The following is a 26,887-nucleotide window of genomic DNA, read 5'->3' on the forward strand; positions in this document are numbered from 1 at the left end:
GGGGTCTTATTTCTCCTTAGTTTTTGTCATTGTAGGGATCACAGTGCATAGGATATAGTAGGTGCCTAGTCAACGCTCGCTGAGTTCCCTGCTCCCTCTCTATGCTCTGCAATTGGCATCTTAAATGCTTATGTGAAAGTAGAATATTGTTGCTAGAAATGTTCCTCTAATACAATTGATAGCACTATGTGAAAACCATAATTTGATATTCTGTTTGATAGAGGGTGTTATTTCTGCTTTAAGAAACTATTGTACACAACTCCATGATGCACTAAAATTAGGATCTCTGTTTCAGGTTACAGAAACCCAAATAGCATATCAAGTGAGGAATTTATTATAAAGATAATATGTCTCATAGAGGCAACAGATAAGAACAGATGAGGCTAAACTTTGAGAATACATGTACTAGGGACTCAGACTCTCAGGAAAGTTGAATCTTATATCTCTGTTCTTTCTAATCAGCTTCCTTTGCTTTTTTGATACACATGAGAAAAAACATGACTTCCTATAGCTTTGAAATGACTCCAATAGGCCCAACTTTATTAAGTATTCCTCTTCGACCAGCAAAATGCTGGAAATGGGGTCAAAAATAGGGGCAGACAATCCCATATGCATATCCACCACACTTCCAAGTTCTTAGTTTCTAAGGAAAACATCTGGTCAGAATGGACTATTTCAAATTTAATAATCGTAGTCCCTATAAAATATAAAAGTTTTCCAAAGCACTAATATTCGAATGTAATTCTCTTAATAATATATGGTACCAATAGAAAATTCCTGAGTATACAGTACATGTGTTTTCTTTGTTTTAAAAATAAAAGTCACTTTATTTTTTGATAGTAATGACAATTTATATCCAAGTTCATTTAATATATGCAAAACAATTATAAATACATTTTGAAAAAGATATGAAAATCCTCAGTTCTTTCTTGACATCAACCCTATCAATTTTTAAAAGACACCATTAACATCTTAGGATCAAAACAAAATTCCACATCGGAATTGTTTTTGGTCAACGAACATCAGTTTAGGAAAGAAGAAACATTTATGCCTTCTTTTTTGTTTTAAATGCTCAAACGAGCATTTGTTTCTAGTGTTCTTAGTATCAAAGAAGACTGAGAAAGAGAAAGGGCATGGAATGAGTCCAGAAGACTTGTAAAGAAAACATATACAACATAAATCAGCTGTATATAATCCTGTTGTAAGAATGTCTAAGTCAGGAGAATAAAATAGAATTAGAAAATTATCAGCTGTTGATATTTGAGCTAAATCTGTATTACATAGAAGCACAGCCTTAGTGTCACTCCAAACATGAAGTGTAATAGGAAGTGATGTACAGCTTCACCTTTTCTCTCAATTCTCCACTTCACTCTAGGTATGGCATCTACACCATAAATATAATTTACAAAGATTCTGGAAAAGGAGCTGCTGGGCTGATAGGTGCAACAGCCAAAGAGCAGCAGTTTGGGGACATCCTCCATCTGTTTTTGTAAAAGACCTAGCCTATAAGTGTTGAAAGTTCCATATTCTATTGGATGTTGGTTAAATGTAGATTTTGCTTCTTCAGTTGTAAACAGTCCTTATTAAGTATACTAGGGAGTTAAAGGAGCATATGGGAGATGGTCTCAAGTAATAGTTGTATACACGGGATTTCATTATAACAATATTCCATGGAGTGCAGTCTCAGTTACTGCTTATTAGAAGGACAAAAATGAGGATAGGATCACAACCAGCTTTTGCCTGAGCTTTGCTATGCTGTCACTGACCATTATCCTGGGGATAACTAGATCTTCCAGTGCTACTGTTGATACTCAGTGAACAGACACACTCACCTGGGTCTTAATGACTGCCAGGCACTTCCTTTCCGAAGCTCTATGCATTCTACTAGGGGGCAAATCTGTTTGCTTTACTAACCTAGAGTTTATGCATGTCTCTAAGCATTATATGAAGGAGCAAAGGAACATAATAAAAGTCAATGCTGCAGAAAATATGGTAGTAACAGTAACATATATTCGGGACCCTGCATTCTGAGTTTCTGCAGGGAAATAGCCCCAGTATCTCAGAGTCATGACAAAACACAGTTCAGTAGAAAGTGTTGAGTTATCTAGTGAGTTAAGTTGTACCAAGTGTGAGGAGCAAAAATGAGGGTTCAGAGCACATACGTTGAATGGGGAAAATCTTGGTTCTAGTTTCAGCTCTACCAGTTCCTAACTCTGAAAATCTGCTTTAGATTATTTACCTTCCTTGGGTCTGTTTCTATATATAGAAAATAAGGATTATAATAGATATCTCAGAGATTCTTGCAAGGATTCAAGGAAATAAAGTATTTCTATTTCAAACTCCCAGCATATGGTAAGTGTTGGATAAATGGTAGATGTATTATTAATGCAACTTCTAGGATCTAGAGACCTTCCTACTTTTTCCCCCCCCTTATATAACTAGTAATCCTGGTGACAAAGCTTAAGTGGAAGTTTAATAATATTCCCTTCTTAACTGGGTACTTTTTCCCAATTATTAAACAATAATAAAATTTATTATTATAACAAAAACAATAGTAAACAACAAGAACTGTTACAAAGGTAAATACATGCTTTAAAATTCATTTTGTTAGCTGTTTTCCTGAGACACATTCTGTCATTTTCAGTTGAGCCTGGCATTTTGTAGCTTGCGACCATCCTGGAGGTACCTTCAGAGACTGTAGGAAACCAAAAAGAGGAAGTGTTTAAAAGAAAAATGTGCTATGAATATCCCTCCTCTCTCCCCCTCCCCCCACCCAGCAAAAAAAATATAGAGAGCCAGCATTTTTGTATTTTTGTTTTCAATTCATTAGTGTTATCCTGGTAATAAGTTCAGAGGACATTATAATTTCTTGAGAGGCATTTACTGTACCCCATTAACCTAGGAGTTTCTGGGAAAGGAGGTTCTTTGTGATGCTGGGAGACCTATGGAAAGTCACTACCCTGCACTTGCTGAAAGTGAACAAGGAAGCCTGTGGCCCTGATTGCTACAGGCCTTGGCAGAAGTCATCAAGGATGAAGCCACCTCTTTAGACAGGGAGCAGAAAGAGAGAATTCATGTTTCCCTGCATGGGAGTCTCTGGATTGCCAGTTCATGTGCGCCAAACACTCCATTGTTTTAAACCAGCATGGTTGTGTTTGGCCTTACCACAGGCAAAACGACTCGGTGACTGTTGTTTGCCCCCTCAGAGCCCTTCTCTCCCTCTTGTGCCCTCTAAGAAGCTGACACTACAGATTGCACCACAAGGGCTCCCAGGCCTTTCTGGTTTAGCTAGTGGAAGGCTCCTGCTGAAGATCTGAAGGCAGGAGGAGAGGAAGTTTGGGGTGTTTTTCTCCATTTCCTGCCTCCCTCCTTGTTTAGGTTCCAGCAGTGGCTTTTTCATTCCACAGCACCAGCTCCTGCCTGGTGGGCCCTCCAGCAGCCCACCTCTCAGGGCCAAGGGAATGTAACTCCAGCCCTTGTGGACATGGGAAGGGTACAGCTCCTGCCATTGCTAGACTCTGGAGCCTCCATGTTCCTGTGAGTTTCCTCAAGCACCCCCCCTCGCAACTTTTGCCTACCCCAATCCCTTCATCAAAATCTATTTATTGGTTCTATCGATAGTTGGTTTGGCTCAGTGGATAGAGCATTGGCCTATGGACTAAAGCATCCCTAGTTTGATTCTGGTCAAGGGCATATGCCTGGATTGTGGGCTCGATCCCTAGTAGGAGGCATGCAGGAGGCAGCCAATCAATGATTCTCTCTCATTATTGATGTCTTTATTTTTCTCTCCCTCTCCCTTCCTCTCTGAAATCACTAAAAATGTATTTTAAAAATCTCTTTATTGGATCATCCCAGAGGATTTGTGATTCGTACTGGGAAACTAACTGATACAACATTTAAAGAGCATAGAACAACAGTGTTTTGGCATGTGGTAAATGCTCAATAAATGAAGCTATTAATAAAATATTACTATTGTTATTTCCTCTCAATGAGAGATGTCTCTCAATCTGTTCTTTGTGCCTAAAAATGAGGAAGAAAAAATATAAAATAACTACACAACTATGTAAAATTAGAAAACTGCCCAGCCAGCATGGCTCAGTTGTGGAGCATCCACCTTTGGACCAGGAGACCATGGTTTGAGTCCAGGTCAAGGCACACGCCCAGGTTGTGGGCTCCATCTCTAGTAGGGGATGTGCAGAAGGCAACTGATCAATGATTTTCTCCAATCATTGATGTTTCTATCTGTCTCCCTCTCCCTTTCTCTCTGCAACCAATACAAATATATTTTTAAAAATTAAAAAACAATTCATCTGGGTACCTTAGAAAAAGCATATAAAATTCCTCTCCCACATACATGCATCTCTGTGATAACATGTGAGAGAAAGATATAAGAACATTTTATTTGACTTCAGAGTCTATGGACAATTTTATTTATTTTAGATGTTTTTAAACATAATCAAATTTTAATCAATGATTTAGTAGATGCAATTAAACCCCCAATTTTCCCATATAAATGCCACCTGAATCGTTTCCCATCTACCAAGTTTATCACACTCACCGTTAAACAATACTAGTTTCTTGAATATCTTCATTTACAGGAGTTATATCTTTATCAAGATTTGGCATATCTTCTTTCTTTTTCCTTCGAAGGGGACTTGGAAAATAGTGTTAGAAATTAGCATGGGCCTGTTAGTTCATGCGAAGACAAAATTAATCATCAAGAAAGCCACCTATGATTTTATTTCTAGAAGACTGTTAAGAGTGCAGAGGTTACTTTTTTTCCCCTTAAATATTTGAGGTTTTCTTTTAAAAATCATCTCTCGAGGCTTCAAGGCTCTGTTGGTCACTACAATAAGCAACAGTGTGACAGAGTAAGGCTATAGATAGAAAGAATGTGGCACCTGAGTGTTGATAGAGTTTGGTTAGCACAAGAACATTTTCCAAAACAAGTCATTTTACAAAATAGACTGATATGGCATTATTTAGTGTGTATATAAGAAATAGTACACATTGGAAACAAACATAAGAATACAAAGAGCACTTTTGAAATGTTAATTAAGTTGCCAGATACATTAGAAATCTGGACTGTAGTTCCATTTTTTGGAAGTATAACTCAAAATTAATGTAATAAAATAGGCCATCTCTGAGCTCTGTCCAACAGATACTTTGTCCCAAACCTGGCATTATAAATGTTCCTTTTGCTAGAAAGTAGGCAAAAAAAAAAAAAAAAAAAAAAAAAAAAATAGTTTTCAATTTTATAGCTAGAATTCTATAAATTACCTGGTTTAATTCTCTAATTTTACAGATCATATGATTTTGCAGATGTTAAGAAAGTCCTCCAACATTTCAAAGACACTCAATGGCAGAGCTGTAAAAAAATCAGTCACCCGGGAGCTGTGCTTGTGTTTCTCATCCCTGATGGCTGTGAAGAAAGGGATCATGGGATACTCTCTTCAGGGGTAGACCGCAGACCACCGGTCTACCTAAAGCAGTTTAGGAGGCTGCACTAGTTCCTCAAGACAGAAAGATAGCACTGGAGACTTTTAGCGTAGTACCTGGGAGTTCTAGTCTAACTAACCATTTGATGGGTTTCCAAAAGTAACTATCTTAAGTAATACACCAAGCCACCCTCTCTTAGACAAAAGCAAGGTGTTTATTGAGTGCCAAAATTGTGGCATATAATGAAAAGTAAAAGAGAAGAACAAGAATGTGGTTATCTTTCATAAATTAAATTCATGATTTTGATGTGGATAAAAATATGTTTTGTTCATTTATTTCAATCTTTCAAAGTTAGTCCTTGTGTAGCTTGAGAAAAGGAGTCTGATTCAGCCTAACAAACTCACATAAAATATGACAAACTTTAGGACTAAATAATAGTTTTCTTTAAGTTAGGAAATTTATACAAATTTGATTTTAAATTATAATAATTGTGCCCAGTAAAATGACAAATATCATGTGTTTTGCTATAAATAGTTTAAATAAATGATGGAAAACTTGGAAAGTGATTTATTTAAGTAAAAGCAAAAACAAAAAGTTAGAAAGGAGGGAAAAAATCAGGATGATACAGTTTCTCAGATTTACTTAAAATTAAATTTAAAATACTTACTGACAGCATGTGCAGACACCAATCACCAAAATGATCAATGTCACCATAACTGCCGCCAAACAAATCACCAGAATCCGTCCTGTGTCTCCTCTCAGGTAAAAAAAGTCAACTCTCTCACATCTTGCCCCAGCATAGCCATCATCACAGCTGTCAAAATAAAACAAAAACAAAACAAGGTGAAATGGGAGTTTTCAAAATCGCTACTATTTCTTTTATGAAGTAACTAACACTGTTTTCATTCCTTGGAATTAATAATTTAAAAAAACCCACATAATTCCTTTAAAATATTAAGTAGTTCATGAATAATTTCTCTTTCTTTGGTTTGCTGAAAATCTGTCATCACTTGAACAATATTAACAATATGTATAACATAAATAAATAGGGATGCTGGCAATTTACTAAACTTTAGTTTGAAATTTTAGATTTTGCATTTGAATAGAGATGATAAAATTCCCTCCACAACATTCCCAAGCACTTAAATACCTACATGGCAAGGGCTTCCCATTTCATCGCAGGACAATATGAACAATTTCAGTGTGCCCAAGTTCTCTTAATATAATTTTTTTAAGAAATTATACTGTCTCGTATCATCAAACATGATAATTAGTATGCATGAAAGTTCATAGACATCTACCTACATATAGAAGTTCCATACATATTATTTAATAGAATTCCTCTCTCCCTGTGACTTCCACCCATCAGTTCTAGTTCTACTGCTTGCAGGTGTCACAGATGAGGTACTGCTTCTCTATTGCTCTTGTAGTCACCACCTCCCCAACTACACTCCCAAACACAATAGGTCATTATCCTCTCTGGTTCCTGGTTTCTGGTTCCTTTATCTGATCCTCTAAGTCCACATTTTCAGATCTGGTCATAATTCCCTCTAGTCTCTTCCAAATGGCCTCCCTTTCTCCATGGCCTAATAAAGTGTAGTGACCAGAAATCAGCAAGTTTTCCAAGTGCAGCAACACTCCCCTCATTCTCTCAACTCTCTATCAACACAGTCCTAGGATCCACCTGAACTCAGTGGATGCCCCAAGTCTCAGTTACAGTTAAGGATGTATTTGACCAAGCCAGGGCTTGTCTGAGTAATACTCAAGAAGCTCGAGGCTCAGTGATTTGAAGACTATTCCTAGTATTCTCTGAAGAGTGCCTATGCTTACAAGGTATTTAAGAAGTCTGAGGATATTTGAAACCAAAATTATATGTTGTAACATCAATTACTTTCCCCTTTTCTCCTTAGACTCATTCAAAATGCAGACGTTGGTCATGCTTATATATATCTGGAAAAGGGTAAATTATGTTTCTTGAAAAGACTTCTGTACAACCTCTTTTTTTTGTTTTGTTTTTTTGCTTTGCTTGATTTGGTTTTAATTTTGTAAAAAGAGATGAATTGCCAGGCTGTTCTATGGTTTATGTTTGACCAAAGAGTCAAGTCTGTTAATTCTCACAAAGCCTATATTGCACAAATAGATTCCCTGAATGCCAATACTGTAGCTGATACACAATGCTACAAAAATTAAATAAAACAAAACAAAAAAGCAAGCTTGGCTGGAGTAGCTCAGTTGGTTGAATATAGTCCCATGCACTGAAAGGTTGCTGGTTCCATTCTTGGTCAAGGCACATACCTGGGTTGCAGGCTCCATCCTCAGTTGGGATGATTATAGAAAGCAACCAATAGCTTAACCTCTCCTCCCCTCCCTCCCCTCCCCTCCCCTCCCCTCCCCTCCCCTCCCCTCCCCTCCCCTCTCCTCTCCTCTCCTCTCCCCTTTCTCTCTGTAAGCATGTCCTCAGGTGAGGATTGAAAAAAAACAACACAAAAACAAGCTCAATCTCAACCGTCAGTTGAAAGGTGAGGCTCAATGCAGGCCAGGAGAAAGATACCTAATCAACTGCAAAAGGACCCCAGGACCTATGAGAGAAAACTGCTTCTTTTAGGAGAGCTGGGTGACTTGGTTGCAAGGTTAAAGTCATGAAAGGAAAACTTAGAAATATCTCAAAACATCAAAAAAAAAAAATCTTCTGTACATGGGCCTGGAACTGGGGGGAGGGGAGGAAATCACTTTTAATTGCATGTGTGGGATGAAGGTTTTTAAGAGTTTTTTTTTTTTAAGGTCATAATTAAAATCTTACAAATATAGTCTCTCCTAATTAGCTTAAATGTTTCTCTAACAAATTCACTAAAAGTGGCATTTTTAAACAATACCTTCACCTATAAAATACACTGCAATTTCTTACTGTTCTTTAGAATGCTTTTCTAATTATAAACTCCAGGTTTATAACTCAGGTCCTGTGGTGTAATCACACTCTGGTTGAATTTCTCAGTTAGCAGTAAGCCTCCCAGCAAGTTATAACCCGGTAAGCCATGCTAGAAGGTGAAACCTTAACCAGTTGTAGTGGCTCTCATGTTATTTCACTTCTGATCAAATCAATAGTAACCTTTACCTCGCTGAAAATGAGGCAAAGGGTACAAGATTCCAGGAGATGTTTATTAAATGCTCAATAAGTAAACAAATGAGATTTAATAAACATGAAATAAAATTTTAAATAATTTTTAAAAATGCCCGTGGTCCTTGAGGACTCTGCAAAATCAGATTTGGGATTACTTTTCTGGAGTAATCACCAGACACAATTCTAAAATATTTAGAAGTATTAACTCTATGATTCTTTTTTTTTAAAAATATATTTTTAATTGATTTAGGAAGGAAGAGAGAGGGAGGGAGGGAGACAGAAACAGCAATGATGAGAGAGAATCATGGATTGGCTGCCTCTGGCATGTGCCCTGAGTGGGAATCAAACCTCGTCCTCCTGGTTCATAGATCTATGCTCAACCAGTGAGGCATGCCAGCCGGACTCAATTGATTCTTAAAGTAACCTTTGCAGTAGTTGTTATTATCAACCCATTTTACAGATGGAGTAACTCAGCTATAGAGAAATTGAGTGAGTGGGGCTGGGGCTCAAAGGCAGGAGGTTGGCTACTAAGTTAATGCCCAACTCCATGCAATACTGCTTACATGAAATGTGCTGCATAAATAATTAAAAATTATGTATCTGGAAACAAATTGCCTCCGTTCCAAGAATATACAGAAGAGACTAATAGAGGATTGAAGTTCTTTGAAACACTGTGGTGTTTATGTAAAAGCTGGAATCCACAAACTCCTGTGAGCTCAAAAGGAGATATTTCTGGTTCCCAGAATAGCATAAGCACCATGGGCAGGGCAGTTTTACCTGAATCTGTGTAAGTGACCCAAAAGGTCAGGCCTAGGTTCAATATTTCTCACTCATCTCATGGTACAGTTTATGAAACATTTACTCTGTGCTGGGTACCATAATAAATATTTTTATTAATGTTTATTTTGCCAAGTTCTTAACACTTCAGAGGAAGATATTATTATTCCATCTTACAGAAGATAAAACTGAGACTTGAGAAAGATATCTGATCCATTGTTAAACTTGCTTATTATTGATGAAAACAAAATTTTAACTTAATTCTATTTGATTTCAAAATCTGTGTCCTGCTCCATAAGCTTTCCCACCTCCTATTGATTCATTATCATTCTACCACTAAGAAGGTGTTCCTGGTTCAGATTAAGGCCTTGGTTTGTGTTTTTTTAATATGTTTTTTTTTAATTGATTTTTTTTTTTTTTGAGAGAGAGAGAGAGAGGAAGGGCAAGGGATAGATAGAGAGAAAGATGAATAAGCTACCTCCTGCATGCCCCCTACTGGGGATTAAACCCACAGTAAGGGCATGTGCTCTGACAAGGAATTGAGTAGGTGACCTCCTGGTTGTGGGTCAACGCTCAAGGACTGAGCCACATCACCCAGCAAGGCCTTGGTTTTGATACTTAGCAGAGCATTGGATGAATTATGATAGAGGGACTCAGTCACTAATTCATCAGTCATTCTTGAACACCTATTATAGTAAAATCTAGGTGTGGTGCTTGGCACCAGAACACAAAAAAGAATAAGCCACGAGCCCTGCCTTCTAGGTATTCACAGTCACAGAAGTGACACTTACAGAAACCATTTATGCTCCAGGGGAAATAGTTTTTATAGAAGTGGGATTAAAGCCCAGAGAAATGGCATCAAGCCAACACCTGAATGTGTCTGAGAATAGAAAAGATAATTCAGGGGTCCAGGAAGAGCTGATGGTTTGAGTTGCATGTAAAACACCAGTGAGAATGAGCTTTACAGATTATGAGAAGAGCTTGTGTAAGTACCACACAAAGGAATGCAGGATTGTAGAGGGACATTTGAAGCTATAATGGAGATAAAGAATAAAGCAGGATCAGAGTAGCTTCGAAGGCTGAGGAAATGAGTTGGCAGAAGGGAGCATGCTGTGTGTTGATTGATCTTAGGGAGTAGATTACACACTATGGTTTTCATTTTAGAAGGCAGCAATATTAAAGAACAATAAATGTACAGACATAGAGATCAGTTAGAAAAATGTAGTGCATTAATGGGCATTAATATTTAAAAGACTCAATAAATTCTCTCAAACCAGTGAGCAATTAAATGAAATTGAAAAAAAATCAGCTCTCTTTCCCAACACAACCCCACACACAGGCACATTTTTCTTATTCCCTTTCTTTCCACCTCTAATTATGATCCTTATATATTTATTTTTAAATTTAATTTAATTAAATTTCAAAGAAGTCCATAACTCATACATTTCACTAAATTAGGGATTAGAATTTCTGTCCTGAGATAATTATGAAAAAACAAACAAACAAAAACGTCTCCTGAGGGGAAATGCACATAATATTCTATGAATTTTAGATAAAAATTATACTTAAGAAATCACCTTGCTACCCTATGAGGTGAGCTCTAAGAGCATTTTAGAGGGACATCTCTTTAGAAGAAAATGAATATTTAAATTATGCAAAAAATGTTTCTTGTGCCCGAGTAAATTAAAATTTGCACTCTTAATGTATTAACAGGTGAAGATTTTTCTTCCTATTCCCTGCTCTATTAAACAAACTTTAAAAATCTATATTTATGGATAAGATGGGGTTCTTTGCACTTAATTGACACCTGCAAAAGTAACTTTTAATTTGGCAGAAACTCTTTTAAATTTAAATAAATTACAAACCATATAACTAATGTCAGAAAATGTATTTTCCATTCAAAACACATGGGATATAAATTGAGCTTTTAAAACCATCCTTTTAAAAAATTATCTTCATTGTTGAAAATATTACAGATATCTCCCTTTTTTCCCCCATTGACTACTTCCACTCCACTTTCGCCCCCTTCTCAGGCCTTTACTGCATTATTCTTGGTCCATGGGTTATGCATATATGCACATAAATTCTTGGTTAATCTCTTCCTGCCCTTGTGTGAGGCTCATATGATAACCACTACACCATGAACACAAGATGGGTTGAGGGTAAGGAATTTCAAGAAGCACATGGGAGGATGTCACCAAAAAGGAAGCAAGTTCCATGGAGATCCCCAGATTCAAAGTCAATAGTGCTAACCATTACACCCTGGGGCCATAGAAGCAACCCAAGTGCCCATCTGTAAATGAGTGAGTAAAAAAGATATGGTACATATGTACAATGGACTACCTCTTGGCAATGAAAAACGAGGGAATCTTACCATTTGCAATAGCATTCATGGACCTAGAGGCCATTGTGCTAAGTGAAATAAGTCAGCCAGAGGAAAACAAATTCCATATGATTTTACTTGTTTGTGAAACCTAAAGAGCCTTACAAATGAGCAGGCAAAACAGAAACAGAGACATAGGTACAGAGAATAGACTGATGGTTGCCAGAGGGAAAGGTTGGGGTTTGGAGGGAAAAGATGAAGACATTTACAAATACAGATTGGTGGCGGCAAAGTAGCCAGGGGGATGTAAAGCACAGTATAGAAAAAATAGTCAAAAACATTGTCATAAGTATGTAAGGTGCCAAGTGTGTACTTGACATATGGGGGACACTTTAGAAAGTATATGATTATCTAACCACTAGACTGTAAACCGCAAACTAACACAAAATAAATTAAATATAAACTATAATTGAAAAATAATAATAAAAAACTATAGTGAAAGAGAAAAAAAACTTTTTTAACACTGGATGGAAACAGTCTTGCTTGTCTAAGGCAGCAGAGGACTCAGCCCTGCCTGCAAGCAAATCTGGACCCTCTGATGTGTGTCAGTTTCTCCATAAGCAGCTGTGGAAGGAGCCCCTGAGCAAGTAGCTGCGGTAGGACCAGGGGTCCCTGTGCTGGCAGAAGGCTTGATTAGCTCAGACTTTCCAGTCCTGCAGAGCCCTGGCCAGCACCATCCTGTCTCCCTTTGCTTGCAGGCTCAGGGCTCCACTTACAGGCAGGAGGGTGTCTGCAGGGCACCCACGAAGCGACATTTCCCATTGATGCAGTAATGCTCATATTTCTTGGGGCATGGAGAGAAGTAATCATTCCACTTTGACTGTGTGGTGGTAACTAAAAAATAAAAAATAAAAAAAAGGTCAATAAGTCACTCACCTAAAACAACATTTCTAAGCAGTAGTATATGCTTATCTTTACTGCCAGGTTTTTTGCAGAATATACTCCTGTTTTTCTTTTCTCCTCTCTGCACTGGGATAAAAGTTACACTTTTGTGGCTCCAAAATAATGCTAGAGATTGTATAATGGGAACATTTCATATTTTAATTAGATTTATGAACATTCTACCTCTCAGAAACATTGTTGTTGTTTAAAGGGTAGAGCATAGTTGTGGTAAGAGAAAAGGTTACTCTTCTCATGAAGATTATTAGAGTCCTGAGGCTGATGGCACTGAAGAGAGAGGTACACATTTCTGTCCTTTTTAAAATTGTTTTAATTTAAACAGTTATGAAGTGCTTACTGAAAACCAGATGCTGGTCTGTATACTTTGTTTTTATGAATGCATTTAAGTCTCATAACACTCTTATAAGTAAACAGCATCCTAATGTCCTACTTATTAATGAGCAAATCCCCTATTTATTCACGAGAGGGTATGGTACCTTCCAGAATCACACGCTAGTACTGGGAAGGCCTGGAGAGCAAACGAGGGCCATCTTGTCCCACAGCCCATGCTCTTGACCACTCCACTCAGCACTCTATCAAGCCAGGTGTTCACAGGTGGCTGTCATCTGCTCTCCACCCCAGGACTCCAGGAGTCATGCTTCCTGAGTGGGGCGTTGTCTTTCTCATTTGACCCTTGGAAGGATACACATGCCCTGAAGAAGGAGGAAGATTCTGAAAGCTTCACATCCAGGATTTCAATCCTGCACTGCCCTGACCCTTTTGTCTCATCTTTAGGGTGGTGATTGTTTAATTATTCACCTGGAACAGTAATATGCAACAATTTTCTCATCATAGAAAGTTTCAATAAATAAACACTGTCAAGAGGAACACTACAGAAATACTAACTGGCTGTGTGGATTCACAGCAGACATGTGCTCACACCCAGAGAGAGCAGCTTACTAGCCAGGCCCAGCCCAGGGCCGGACTTTCCATATTCATGTCATGACCAGCAGCTTGCAGGAGTCAGACACCTGTGCAGCCAGAAAGACCACAGTGTTCGCTAATGGAGGGCCTCTCACACTAGCTTTGGTGGGGCACCTGCCACTCCAATGACATCAAACAATCCTTTTATTATTAGCAAGGACTGCTAAACTTCTTCCTTCATATTATGTAATGAGCACATATAATTGCTCAGGGCCACCAGAGAGAGGAGTCGCAAAGAGCTCTGATGATCTACACATAGCAAGTGCCTGCCTTGCCAGGTCACAGTGTCAGTGGGTGGCAGAATGTTGCTGAGGAACTGGCTGACCTGGTTTTGGTTGGTGGCTTAATTACCAGCCATGTTCACTGCTGGTCCATGCCAGATATTTCTGCTATGCATGCCAATCAATGGGGTTCTTATTGAAATTTCTGCCAGAAATAAGTTCAAACTGGCTCTAAGGCAAAGATCTGTGTATTTTGGCAAATAAATTGATTAGTCAACTTCCATTCATCAAGTACTTTCTATCTCCAGAGCCCTATAGTAGACATGGGGAAACATCAAAGAAATAAGGGATATCATATCTCTTATACTAAACTAAATTCTTAAGGGATATCCTATCTCTTAAGAATAAACAAGCAACAAATAAGAGCAACCATGGTAACTGCATAAACAGATGTGGTCCACTGGAAACAGTGGAAAAAACACTGGATTGGGAGGAAGGAACTTAGTGTTTCATTTTCAGCTCTGCCTTTCTCTAGCCACATGGGTCTGGGAAAGCAAAGTAAGCTGCCTGAGCCTGAGTTTCCTCACCTGCAAACTGAAGATGATGACATTTGCCTTATTCAAAGGCTCAAAGAAAATACATGTGGAATTCCTAGCAGAGAGCCTGGACTATAATGCTCTCAGTAAATGGATTGATTATAGAATCTTGACAATTAAAAAAAATATATTGTATCAGTACAAAGGTGCTTACTAAATTAAGGGATCATTTTTGGGACACGTCGATATTTTATTTAGAGGTGGTGAGTAAGCAAGTGAGGTATGGAGAATGTCAAGGTCAAAAGGTCAGAGTCAAGAATATGCAAGCCTTATGCAAGGGGAAGATTTAATTATAATAATGGAAGTGGCATGAAGGGGAGCAAAGATGGCTGTGAATAGAAGTTAGAAAACTCAAATTGCCCAATGTGTTTGCACTGAAATTTAGGACAGAAGAGTGCTGAAGAAGGTTCTTATGCAATAAATTCAATGGTACATGTAGAAGCTAAGTGAGAAGCCTTTTTTAAATAGATAGGAGAGTGCAGACTGGATCTGAGTAGAAAGATACCAGTGTAAGCAGTCAACCAAGGTACAGCTGAACCACACAGACATATGTGATATGGGCCTGCAGCAGGTGAGTAAAGGTCAAGAAGAATTTAAGAAGCAATAACACTTAGTGACAGATCTGCTGTGCTACAGAAAGGTCTTTTTAATTTGTAAAACTCTCCTCGCTTTAAACATAAGCTGCATCATTCTGTGCTCTGACCACAACTGAGTCACTTATTCATTGTGCCTCTTTAAACATAGCCAGAGTTTTCTCATAAGCACCAAAACAGAGCAGGTCCCTCAAACTTTGTTTTTTTTAAAAATATATATATTTTAATCGCTTCTCGGCCTTTTGGCTAAGATCAAGTGTAAAAATATATATATTTTATTGATTTTTCACAGAGCGGAAGAGAGAGGGATAGAGAGTTAGAAACATCGATGAGAGAGAATCATCGATCAGCTGCCTATTGCACACTCCTACCGGGGGTGTGCCTGCAACCAAGGTACATGCCCTTGACCGGAATCGAAACCTTTTAGTCTGCAGGCCCACACTCTATCCACTGAGCCAAACCAGTTTTAGCTCAAACCTTAATAGCAGCTGTTGGACACAGTGATTTGATCAGCCTCAGTTCATCCAACAACACACGCCTGTGCCAGAGAAATGGTTGCCAGGGCCTATTTTCACACCTCACAGAGCTCTCTTCTTTGCCAATAAGCTTGCTCTTAAATATTCACAGAAATTATTTGGATTTAAAAACAGTTCCATGCCATCAGGCAGAAAATATTCAATGATTTATCTATGGAACTTTAAAACCTAGTAGAAAACAGCTCACACATACTGCCCCCCAAAAGCCAGAGAGACCTCTCTTCCTCTCTCTGGAAATTAAAGGCTGATCAGAATCTCCCCTTTGGAAATGCATCTACAATTCCAGGTGCTTTCATCTAAAGTTCACGAAGGTTACATCTGAAAGTTGAACAATTGTGAAATTTAACATTTTCTGCCTATCATGAGACCTGATGAGATTGCCGGGGATGGCAAAATTATACCATTCCATTCCAGGAATGTGTCTCAAGAAGAAGAAAAAGTTAACCCTATGACAAAAGTAAAACTAGTCTCATGTATTGGGTTTCTCTTTTGAGAATTGAATGGCATGGTTTTGAACATGTCACAGGCTTAAAGCATCCCTTGATTCTGGGTATGGTGGAATTAATTGGTCTTTTGTCCTCCCACCTTCCTCTTTTCCAACCCACATGCCACAAAACCAAAATATGCTTCTGGGAGTGAGTCTGTCTCACAAAATTCCACTGGAAAACTACATCCATTGGTGAGCCAGGTTGCAACACTTAACTGGATAGGCACAGGTAATATATCACAATCTCCTCATGAGACACCATATCCCTAAGATTCTAATGCCAAATAAGTCAGAAACCACAAGGATTATTGCAGGTCAGTGTATGTCAAAATCTGATTCTAAGAGTTAACACAAGGGATCAGAAGTGAAAACCTCTTTCTTTGACTATTTGGGCAGATAGACAAGAAGTGTATCTTCCTTGGGTGATATGGATAATTAGATGAGAGGTGACAAATTCTTTTGAGCCAAACTCAAATGTAGGAACACAGCTTACACCCAAATAACTGTTTAAATATGGATTCCCCCTCAGTTTGATAAATGCTTTGATTAAGCAGCATTGTGCGTTGGTCTTGCTGTACATGATCCTTACTGTCAAGCCAAAACAGGTTTTGTAATATATTGGTGATGAAAACTTTTCAGATTTGAAACATTAGTTCTATTTTTTATAAAATCTACCCTTACTTATTTCAATAGTGCTTAGTAGAATTCTAAGGAATGAATGATAATGGTATTGATATCAGCAGCTCTTCTGAAAACAACTCTAAAGGTAAAGTAAAATTATAGTTATAATGTCTTTTGAAATTGTCATTACAATGTTCATAACCTTATAGTATATGTGACCCCTATTTTGACACATAGTTAAATGCTTGTGTAGGGGACTTAAAAGGGGGTGTTTAATATAGACATAGATGTCCTACAAGTGTTTACAAGGAGAGAAGAAGAAAAACAAATACCTAGAAATTCACCTTCCCACTCAGATGCCTGACCTCCAAAAGGAAACACCGAGGGCACAGAAGAGTTTAAGTGGTCCCAGCAGAGTTTAGAGAAAAGTTTCTTCTTAGTCTGTGAAGTAGAGCCCAAGGCTTCAAACTTTTGTCCTTGGCTTCCAGACATTTTCCCAGTAGGGTTTTCTAATATTACAACTTTTTAAAGCCAAAAGGTGAGGAAGAAAGTCATATATTTTAATGTTATTTTTTCTTATCTTTGTAATGATCTCCCTGAGAAGGGGAATTTAAATTCATGATGCCCTTCAAGTGCAAAATTTAACATTTATTGTAACTGAGGAATCCCATTTGTCTTACATCCAATGCCATTTCCTATAGAAATGTGAAAGGGTTGGTTGCTCCCAGACAAGAAGAATAGAAAATAGATTTCACAGATGTGCTGTGATCCCTCTGGTGCTACCAGACTATGCTTATACAGAGGGCTAGTTAGACCCTCTAGCATGTCTTTTAACCTGAGGGCTGTGCTAACCATTCTGACCTGACAGGAGAGGGCCATCACTTAGGGCTGCCCCTTTTCATTGTATAACTCTCAAAGAAGAAAAGACAAATCTAGAGTTGAAGTGAGAGTGTATTTGCCTATATTTAAAATTATTCATAGCTGTGAGACAATTGAAAAGAACAATGGACAGGAGGAATACTTGTATTTCTTTTTGTTTTTCAAGAGTGCAGACTATGGAATTCTTATGCCTAAGATGCCTCCTTTGCTCATTCTCCTTTGGGGGTTCTTTCTCAGCTCCTCCATCCTGTAAATTTTGCAGTGCATTGGGTTTCAGAGCTCTTTCATCTTTTCTCGTTTCCTCACTCCCCCCGCTCAGTGTTTCTTGGCTTGCAACACCTTTAAACTAACAACTCCCAAATTTGTGTTTCCATCCCAGATCTCTTTTCTCAATGCCAACAGCCCAACTAAAATCACCAGTTGGATATCTGACTGGCATTGAAACTAAACACTTCCAAAATGGAACACCTGGTTTCCTTGTGCAAATCAGGTCTTTTCTCATGTCAGTAAATCTGTATCAACATTCTTTTATTATTCAGACCAACAATTTTGGGGTTATCTTGATTTCTTTCTCTTTTACTCTATATCTAATTCATCAGAAAATTCAATTGGTTGAATTAAAATATGCAGAATTGTCCCTTTATCTCCAATAACCTGATCTAAGCCCAACATCATTTCTAGGCTGGCAGTAGTCTCCATGGCAATCATCTGTAAGTAGTCTTCCTGTTTTTGCCCCTTTAACTAACTGTCTAATCTGCATACACAGAAACTAGATGGATGATATTAAAACTCACTCAGAGTAAAAGTTGAAGGCTTTAACCTTCTCAGCAAGATTCTATATTATACTACCCATTACTTCTTTTTCTCATAACCTCTCTGATATCATCTTTGACCATTGTGCTCATTGCTACATTCTTGGTATCTGGAACAGAGCCTGATGCATAATAGTTGCCTATAAGTATTGGTGGAATGCATAAATTCTTCACTCAAAATAGAAAGTGATAAACTAAGCATGGAATGCTTAAACTCATGAAGTCATTTAGAAGTAGGAACTGCTCCTAAAGATCATCTGGTTCACTTCTTCATCTTACAGGTTAAAAACAGAGTCTTTGAAAGCTCAAGTGATTTGCCAAAGGTCACATGATTAGTCAATAGAGACAATCTGCTCCTGTTCCACATTAATTCCTTTCTCAAGAATTTTTGTACTTACTTGGACTTTAAGCTATTATTTTTCAAACTTTCCTTCATTCCTATATTCGGCATTCTGATCTTCCCACATGATTTTAGCAGTTTAGCATGGTGATTAACAACACATTCCAGAGCCAGTCTCCCTGAATTCATTTTGCATGAGGTTGAGCAAAATTTTGCTGTCCCCAAAATATGGCTCTTCTGATATTGATTTTAAGCTGGTAATTAAGGGAAATACAGACTCAGGAAGAACTTTTTTTAAAAATATATTTTATTGATTTTTTACAGAGAGGAAAGGAGAGGGATAGAGAGTTAAAAATATTGATGAGAAACATCGATCAGCTGCCTCTTGCACACCTCCTACTGGGGATGTGCCCGCAACCCAGGTACATGCCCTTGACCAGACTTGAACCTGGGACCTTTCAGTTCACAGGCTAAAGTTCTATCCACTGAGCCAAACCTGTTTTGGCAAGGAAAAACTTTTGACCCTTCCTCTTTATTGCCTAAAAGAAATTTAGATAGAGAACATGCTCCCGGAAGGGAGATATATGTCATCACAGATAATCACAGTTTAATATGGATTAGTGAGTGGTAGACAGGGAGGAACCCAACGAGGCCTGCTTGATCAAAGTCCTCTCTGTGTCACATTGAGAAATATGGCCCAACAAACATTTGTTTACTAAGCACTTGTTTTTCTATATTCATGCGAATTGCCTTATTTCCTTTGAAGACCCAAACTTCAACATTTTTCTTTTCCTTAACTCCAGAATAGCATATAGGCCTTAATTGTCATAGCAATTAAATTTGGTTGTTTTCTCTTGTTAATCTGTCTCTTGTAAATTTGGTTATTAGCCCAGACAGAAGAAATTAAAAAAGTGGGAAGAAAATTAATTTTTTGACCTCTACACAGACTACCCTGCTTACTATGTGACCTTAAACAAACATATCTTCTAAAAGAATTAAAAAGGCAATCTATAGTTGCTATGGAAAATAGAATGTAGTTTCCTTAAAAAATTAAAAATACATCAAACGTATGATCCAGCATTCCAGCTTTTGATATTAATCCAAAAGAATTAAAGTCAGTATAACAAAGTGATATCTGTACTCCCCATATTTATAACAGCATTATTCACAATGGCCAAGATGTAAAAAAAACCTAAATATCTATCAACAGATGAATGGATGAAGAAATTGTGTTACATGCATAAAATGGAATATCATTTGATACCTTATTTATTTTTAAAATATGTTTTTATTGATTTTAGAGAGAGAAGAAGAAAGAAGGAGAGAGAAAGAGAGAAACATTGATGTGAGAAGCATTGATTAGTCACCTCCATAAGCACCCCAACCAGGAAACAAACCTGCAACGTGGGCATGCGTTTTGACTAGGAATCAAACCAGTAACCCTTCAGTGCAGGGGATGATGCCCAACCAACTGAGCCACACCAGCCAGGACTCAGTTTTTTTGTTTGTTTGTTTGTTTTAAAGGAAATACTTCAATATGCAACAAGATGGGTAACCCTGGAGAACATTATGCTAAGTGAAATAAGCCAGTCATCGAAGGGCAAATATTACATGATCCCACTGATATCCAATATCTAAATGACTAAATCTATGAAAGCAGAGACTAGAATGGTGATTGCTAGGGACTGGGGAAATGGGGGAATAAGGAATTTTTGTTCATGGGTTAAAATTTCAGTTATACAAGGTGAGTAGTTTCTAGATATCTGCTGTATAATACTATGCCTTATAGTTAACAATACTACAATATATTGTACATTTAAAAATTTGTAATAGGGTAGATCTCATGTTAAATGTTATTTCTACAATAAAAAAATAGAAAATACATTTAGGATATGATGAAGCAGATTGTTTAACACTGTCAATCATCAAATTATGGAATTATATCCCAAAGGATATGTGAAAATGCCATCATTTAAACCATTTGAAACCTGACTGAAGAAAAGCACACAAACACGCAAAGTTGACCTTGTTCTTTTTCCCTACATGGATGACAAGACTACACAAACAGGACCTAAGACAGGGGTGGATTCCACAGACATTCTCCAGACCGCCCACTAGTGTGAGGAAGAAAGAAGATAGGGCTGGAATTGATGACTCACATCAGGATGACTTGCTCAGCATGTTCCTGGCTCAGTTACAACTTCCTGAAGTCACCTTACTCTCAGAAGTTTCCAGAGAATACAGGAGGTCCTTCTCCATTCCACCCTACATTTGGAATTAGCCTGTGTTTTGTTTTGTTTTGTTTTGTATCAGAAACAATTGGTGTAGAAGACCAGACCACACAATCTATAAAGGGCAGACAGAACCTTAGACCAGGGGTCAGCAAACTATAACTCAAGGGTTAAATCTGGCCCACAGCCTATTTCTCTAAATAAAGTTTTATTGGAACACATCCAAGGCCACTCATTTGCATAGTGTCTATGGCTGCTTTTACAGTAAAAGGGAAGAGTTGAGTAGTAGAAACAACTCATGGGTGACAAAGCCTAAGATAATTATTATCTGGCCTTTTATAGGCTCGACCCTTGCCTTTGACTAATAATTAATAATTCAAGCATTTCCAGGGGGAAAAATGTAAAATTATTGCTTTCTTCACATATTTTAAGTTGTGGAATAGGAAAACAAGTAATTTGAATAGAATATGAGAATTTTTTATTAATCTAGTCTAAGATAGAACATGCCAGAGCATGGAGCACACATCTGTGACACTAAAGTAGTATTATGATTAATAATAAAAGCACTATCTCTGACCACTTCACTCAGTCAGTTGGAATATCCTCCCATGAACCGAAAGGTTGTGGGTTAGATTTCAGATCAGGACACATATCTAGGCTGAGGGTTTGATGTGTGTGCGGGAGGCAACTGATCAATTTTTCTCTTACATCGATGTCTCTCTCTCTCTCTCTCTCTCTTCTCTCTCTCTCTCTCTCTCTTTCAATAACTATATCCTTGGGTGATGATTTAAAAAAAATAAAATAATGAAAGCACTAGGATCACAAAGGCCTGAATGTGAATCCCGGATTTGCTTTTTACCACCCGTGTAACCTTTGCCAAGTTACTTAATATTACCCAGCTCCTAGGGCTTATGAGAGGAGTAAATGAATTACTTCATGTAAAGCACTTAGTACAGTACCTGGTATATTAGTATTAGGTCTAGTAATAATTAATGTCGTTTTCTAATACTTTTTTAAATCGTATTTATTTTTTTTTTTATTTATTTTTTTTTTTACAATTCAATAAAAAAATTTATTTAAATAAACAAATATGTATACCACAAACCCTAATTTTTAGCTTTTATAAAATTACATCAATGGATGTCCTCAATACAAAACTCCATGTAATTCGTCTGAGTGTATCTGCAGGTTGATTCATGAAAGTAGATTTGTTGATCAGTATGAAGTTTTAAGCTCCAATAGGAAACATTAAGTAGCCCATCAATAAGCATACACCAATACCTACTCCTATTCACACCTTGACTAATATTGAATATTATCAATTATTTTAACTTTTTGCTAATCTCACAGGCAAAATAGGTGTACAATGTACCTTTTAAAAATATATATTTTATTGATATTTTACAGAGAGGAAGGGAGAGGGACAGAGAGTTAGAAACATCGATCAGCTGCCTTCTGCACACTCTCCACTGGGTATGTGCCCACAACCAAGGTACATGCCCCTGACTAAAATCGAACCCGGGACCCTTCAGTATGCAGGCTGACACTCTATCCACTGAGCCAAACCGGCCAGGGCAGTACAGTGTACTTTGATCATCACTGGTAAGAATCAGTATCTTTCCCCAGTAGTATTGGAAATTGCATTTCTTCAGCTGTGACCCACCTTCTCACTCTTCTTATGAGCAGTAAGAGCTCTTTCTATAGCAAGCATAGTTTTCTTTGGTCTCATTGCTCTCCTAAGATCACCAGACTTATAACAATAAAGTGTTTTTGTCATAACAAAGGAAACCTACCTTTGTGCTGCAGTGGCAGGGGGTCCCTATCTGGTCCTTTAAAACTAGTCTCACATTATCCACGGAGAAAGGGAAAGGAAACGGGGCTCTGAATAAACCATACGCCTTGTTTTACACTCTTTGGGGACCACAGTCTTATCTCCTTCCAGGAGCCTTTATCACCTGGTGCTTGCAGTGGTTTTAAATGAGATTTGTCAGAAGCTTTAGGAGTCAAGCAGCGTGTATTAGGCTTCTATGTTCATTCTTAACTCATCCTCCAGCTATTAATTGCAGATCAGTCAGAGAAAAGGAAAAGCTTTAATCAACAATATAGTTGCCGTTGTTTTCTACTACTTGTGCCCAACGCTCAGGAAGCATTTTAATCCCTCTGTGGTAAAATTCTTGTAATTTTGATGCAAAAAATTCGGTCAATGCATTTTTGAGGCATTCTTCATTATTAAATTTTTTTCCAAGAAGAAAGTTTTGCAAAGAACGAAACAAATGGTAATCGGAAGGGGCAATATCAGGAGAATATACAGGTTGAGGGAGAACTTCCAATTCCAACTGGCGCAGTTTTTCAGCAGTGATTCTTGCAGTATGCGGTCCTGCGTTATCATGGTGAAGAATTACGCCCTTCCGATTAATCAGCGCGGGTTCTTTTTCTCTTAAAGCTTGGGCTAACCTTTCCAATTGGGCACTATACACTGCACTTGCAATGGTTTGGTTAGATGGTAAAAGTTCATAATGAAGAATTCCTTTAAAATTCCACCAAACACACATCACTTTTTTCGCATGCAAGTAAGGTTTTGGCGTGGGCTGCGGAGCCTCATTTTTGTCCAACCATTGAGGCCGCCTTTTCAAATTAACATACAGCACCCATTGTTCATCTCCGGTAACAATTTGCTCTAAAAACGGCAAACGGTTTTGACGAGAGAGGAGCGAACTGCAACTTGTGACTCTTTGATTACGGTTGTTGTCTTGTCGGTCAACTCATGAGGAACCCATTTTCCAAACTTTTGGACTTTGCCAAGTGCACGCAATTGATTGGAAATTGTTTTTTGTGAACAATTTAAAGTTGTCGCAAGCTCTTGTGGGTAATTTGAGGATTTTGCACCAAAAGAGCTTGAAGAGCTTCTTGATCAAAATTGGGCACACGGCCTCGACCACTCTTGTCATCTAACGAAAAATTTCCCTCGCGAAATTTCTCAAACCAACGCTGGCATTTTCTGGCGCTAACTGCATCTTGACCAAGAGCACTACAGATGTTTTTTGCAGCCTCACTTGCTTTTCTTCCTAATTGGAACTCTGTAAAGCATGCAGTGCCGAATATGCTCTTCATCCGCCATCTTCTTAGCCCTAGTTTTGCAACAAAAACCAAACCAAACACAAACTTTTTCAAGCAAAACTTGTTAATTGCACTTCACACGTTCTGTAGATACCACGTGTTTGAAGGTTATGTCAATACAAGTCAACGCCAAGCAAGATTTTAAACGAATGTTTAAAAACGACATTAATTATTACTAGACCCGATATGTGCTAAAAACAAAACTACCTAGTTTTATGATTACTATATAATCAAAAATTAAACTTAACAAGATTGAAGATGAAGATGATGAAATACAAAAATTAAGCGTTACCTGCACAATCTTCTCTGGCATCTCCACAGAGAAGGCCATCATTCTCAGGACTTCTGGTTGAGTTCCCATCTGCCACCACACAGTGGAGGATCACTAAACCTTCAAGTTCAAAACAGAACGAAAATAAACATGAAGATTTGAATATTTCCTCAAAGTAAAATACTCTATCAAAATTATGACCCTTTTATAAAAATAACAAGCCTGTGGCTTCCATTTGCAATTCATTATCCCACAGGAAGGGATGTGTACACAAGCCAGCATCTCCTTCTTTTAAGCTAACAGTGCAGAAGACAGAATTCTCAAACCAGCATAACTATGCACCATAAGTAAGGAAACTTGACCATAATTTGTGATAGAAACTTATCATACAAACAGAAAATAGAGTTCTTAGCCACTGGATGAATTAATAAATGAGTTTCCAGTGAGAATGGATGATAAACAATATGGCAACTTACTTTCTCCATTCCACAGAGACCAAATGTTTCTTAAGTATTAACTACTGAGTTCCTTCCTCTTGGAAAGATATGACCTAGACATGCAATTTGTAGGAATTATTTTAAAACTTTGTTTACATAAAACAAATTGATAATTGTTGAAGCTGGGTGGTGGGTATATAAAGAGTCACTGTGTTGTCCGCTCTACTTTTATATATATTTGAAAATTTCTAAAATAAGAACTTGGGAGGGTTTCTAGTAAAGATGGCAGTGTAGATAAATGTGGTACTTGCATCCTCTCACAATCACATAAAAAATACAACTGAACTACAAAACAACAATCATTCAGAACTATCTGAAATCTAGTTGAACAGAAGTCCTATAACTAAGGATACAAAGAAGCCATATTAAGAATGGTGGGAAGGGGGGGGGGGGAATGAATGGCAGGGGGACCAGGGCATAAAATGAGCTAGTCCCACTCACACATGTGGTGGATAAAAAATGAGAAGGATATCTCAGCTATGGTGTTACTTCTTAAGGAGCAAGGGTCTAGCTGCACAACCAGACTCCCAGCCCAGGGTTTTAGTGCTGGGAAAAGAAGTACTCATAATTCTGGCTGTAAAAAACAGTAGGGAGCCAAAACTGGTTTGGCTCAGTGGATAGAGCTTCGGCCTGTGGACTGAAAGGTACCGGGTTTGATTCCAGTCAAGGGCATGTACCTTGGTTGCGAGCACATCCCCAGCAAGGGGTGTGCAAGAGGCAGCTGATCGATTCTCATCGATGTTTCTAACTCTCTATCCCTCTCTCTTCCTCTCTGTAAAAAAATCAATACTATATATATATTTTTAAAAAAGGACAAATGCTATAGTGCCCCAAATACCATATAATTTAAAAACAAACAAACAAGCAATCAAAAAAACAAAAAAACAGTTGGGACTGTGGCTGAGTGAGAAGGCATTCCTCTTAAAGGGCCTACCCATGAACTTACTCAGACTTACTCACTCTGAGCTGCAGGTACAGCAACTTGAAAGGAACCAGGGATATACTGTGATGAAATGAGTTGTCTGGCATCTAGGTGTTGGCAAAGGCCATTGCTCCTTTTTTGAGACACTCCCCACCCCACAGAGCCAGTAGATGGGGGCCATATCTGAGTCTCCAGCAAACTGACTATCACTAGTCACCCGTCCTTGTAATTCCGAGACCCTGTCCCACCAACTTTTGGGCAAACCCAAGTATTTCTAATGGATTTTCCATATAAATGGCCTATCTTGGCTCATTCTTTGGATTCTTAAGAGATTTTTAAATCTCTCAAACAAGCAACAACATCTGACCGCAGCACACCTTGTACCTCTCTCTAAGTAGCCCCAGGCCTGGCCTAGTAGCATCCAGTCTTAGTTCTCAGCTTAATCTCTCCTGAGCACCTCCAAGCCCAGCACAAATAACATCCACTGCAGATCACTCAGTAGCTTGTGCCAGTTAGCCTCAGGCAGAACAGATGGTTGCTGACCTTGGCCTATACCTTCCGGAAGGCCCTGGAGCCAGCACACCCAGTGGACAACTTCAGATCACATCTGGCCTGGTGGGATTGGCCTAAAAGGGCAGTCCGAAATCCCTCGAGGGGTCCCAGATTGGAGAGAGAGCAGGCTGGGCTGAGGGACACTCCTGGCCCCAATTGTGCACTGGTGGGGTCCCTCAGTCTGGTCTATACCTTTTCACAATCCGGCACCCCTTGGGGGATATTGGAGAGCCAGTTTCAGCCTGATCCCATGGGCCAGGCTGAGGGACCTCACTGCTGAACAAATTCGTGCCCCAGGCCTCCAGTTTTGTTATAATGGCCAAAAGTGGCTAGAGAGAGAATTTCTACTTTGCACACTCTGAGACTTGAAATAAATTGTAGTTTATCTAGGAAATAGTAAATGGGTATTAGATTTATGTCTCTGGAACTCTTAAAGAGAAGGCAAAGCAACAGGATCTACATTTGGGAGTCATGGAAAAGAAACTGGTATTTCATGCCATGGAAGTGGGATACTCAGAAAGATCTATGTGAGAATGGAAATATGATTAAGGACAGAATCCTGAAGAACATAAATAAAATAGAGGAGTAGAAAGAGAAACATCTTCAAGTGACTGAGAAGAAGAAGCCACAGA

At 38.3% G+C, this 26,887-nt stretch overlaps 1 protein-coding gene and 1 non-coding gene across 2 annotated transcripts in view; one reads left to right on the top strand and one right to left on the bottom strand.

Annotated features, from left to right (window-relative positions):
* Positions 1-2,429: 2,429 nt before the first annotated feature.
* Positions 2,430-26,887, bottom strand: part of BTC (betacellulin) — a 41,130-nt gene continuing 16,672 nt past the window's right edge. The window contains exons 2-6 of the mRNA XM_036413785.2: positions 24,306-24,404; positions 12,434-12,551; positions 6,107-6,253; positions 4,559-4,654; positions 2,430-2,695 (exon numbers count right to left, since the gene is read on the bottom strand). Of these exons, the coding sequence (XP_036269678.1) occupies positions 4,561-4,654; positions 6,107-6,253; positions 12,434-12,551; positions 24,306-24,404 (458 nt within the window). The 3' untranslated portion in view covers positions 2,430-2,695; positions 4,559-4,560. The remainder of the gene's footprint in view (positions 2,696-4,558; positions 4,655-6,106; positions 6,254-12,433; positions 12,552-24,305; positions 24,405-26,887) is intronic.
* Positions 15,217-15,403, top strand: LOC118709683. Its single transcript, XR_004985087.1, has one exon. It is a non-coding gene; the product is annotated as a U2 spliceosomal RNA (small nuclear RNA).

The sequence above is a fragment of the Pipistrellus kuhlii genome, unplaced genomic scaffold, assembly GCF_014108245.1.
Source record: "Pipistrellus kuhlii isolate mPipKuh1 unplaced genomic scaffold, mPipKuh1.p scaffold_m20_p_1, whole genome shotgun sequence".
NCBI classification, from domain to species: domain Eukaryota; kingdom Metazoa; phylum Chordata; class Mammalia; order Chiroptera; family Vespertilionidae; genus Pipistrellus; species Pipistrellus kuhlii.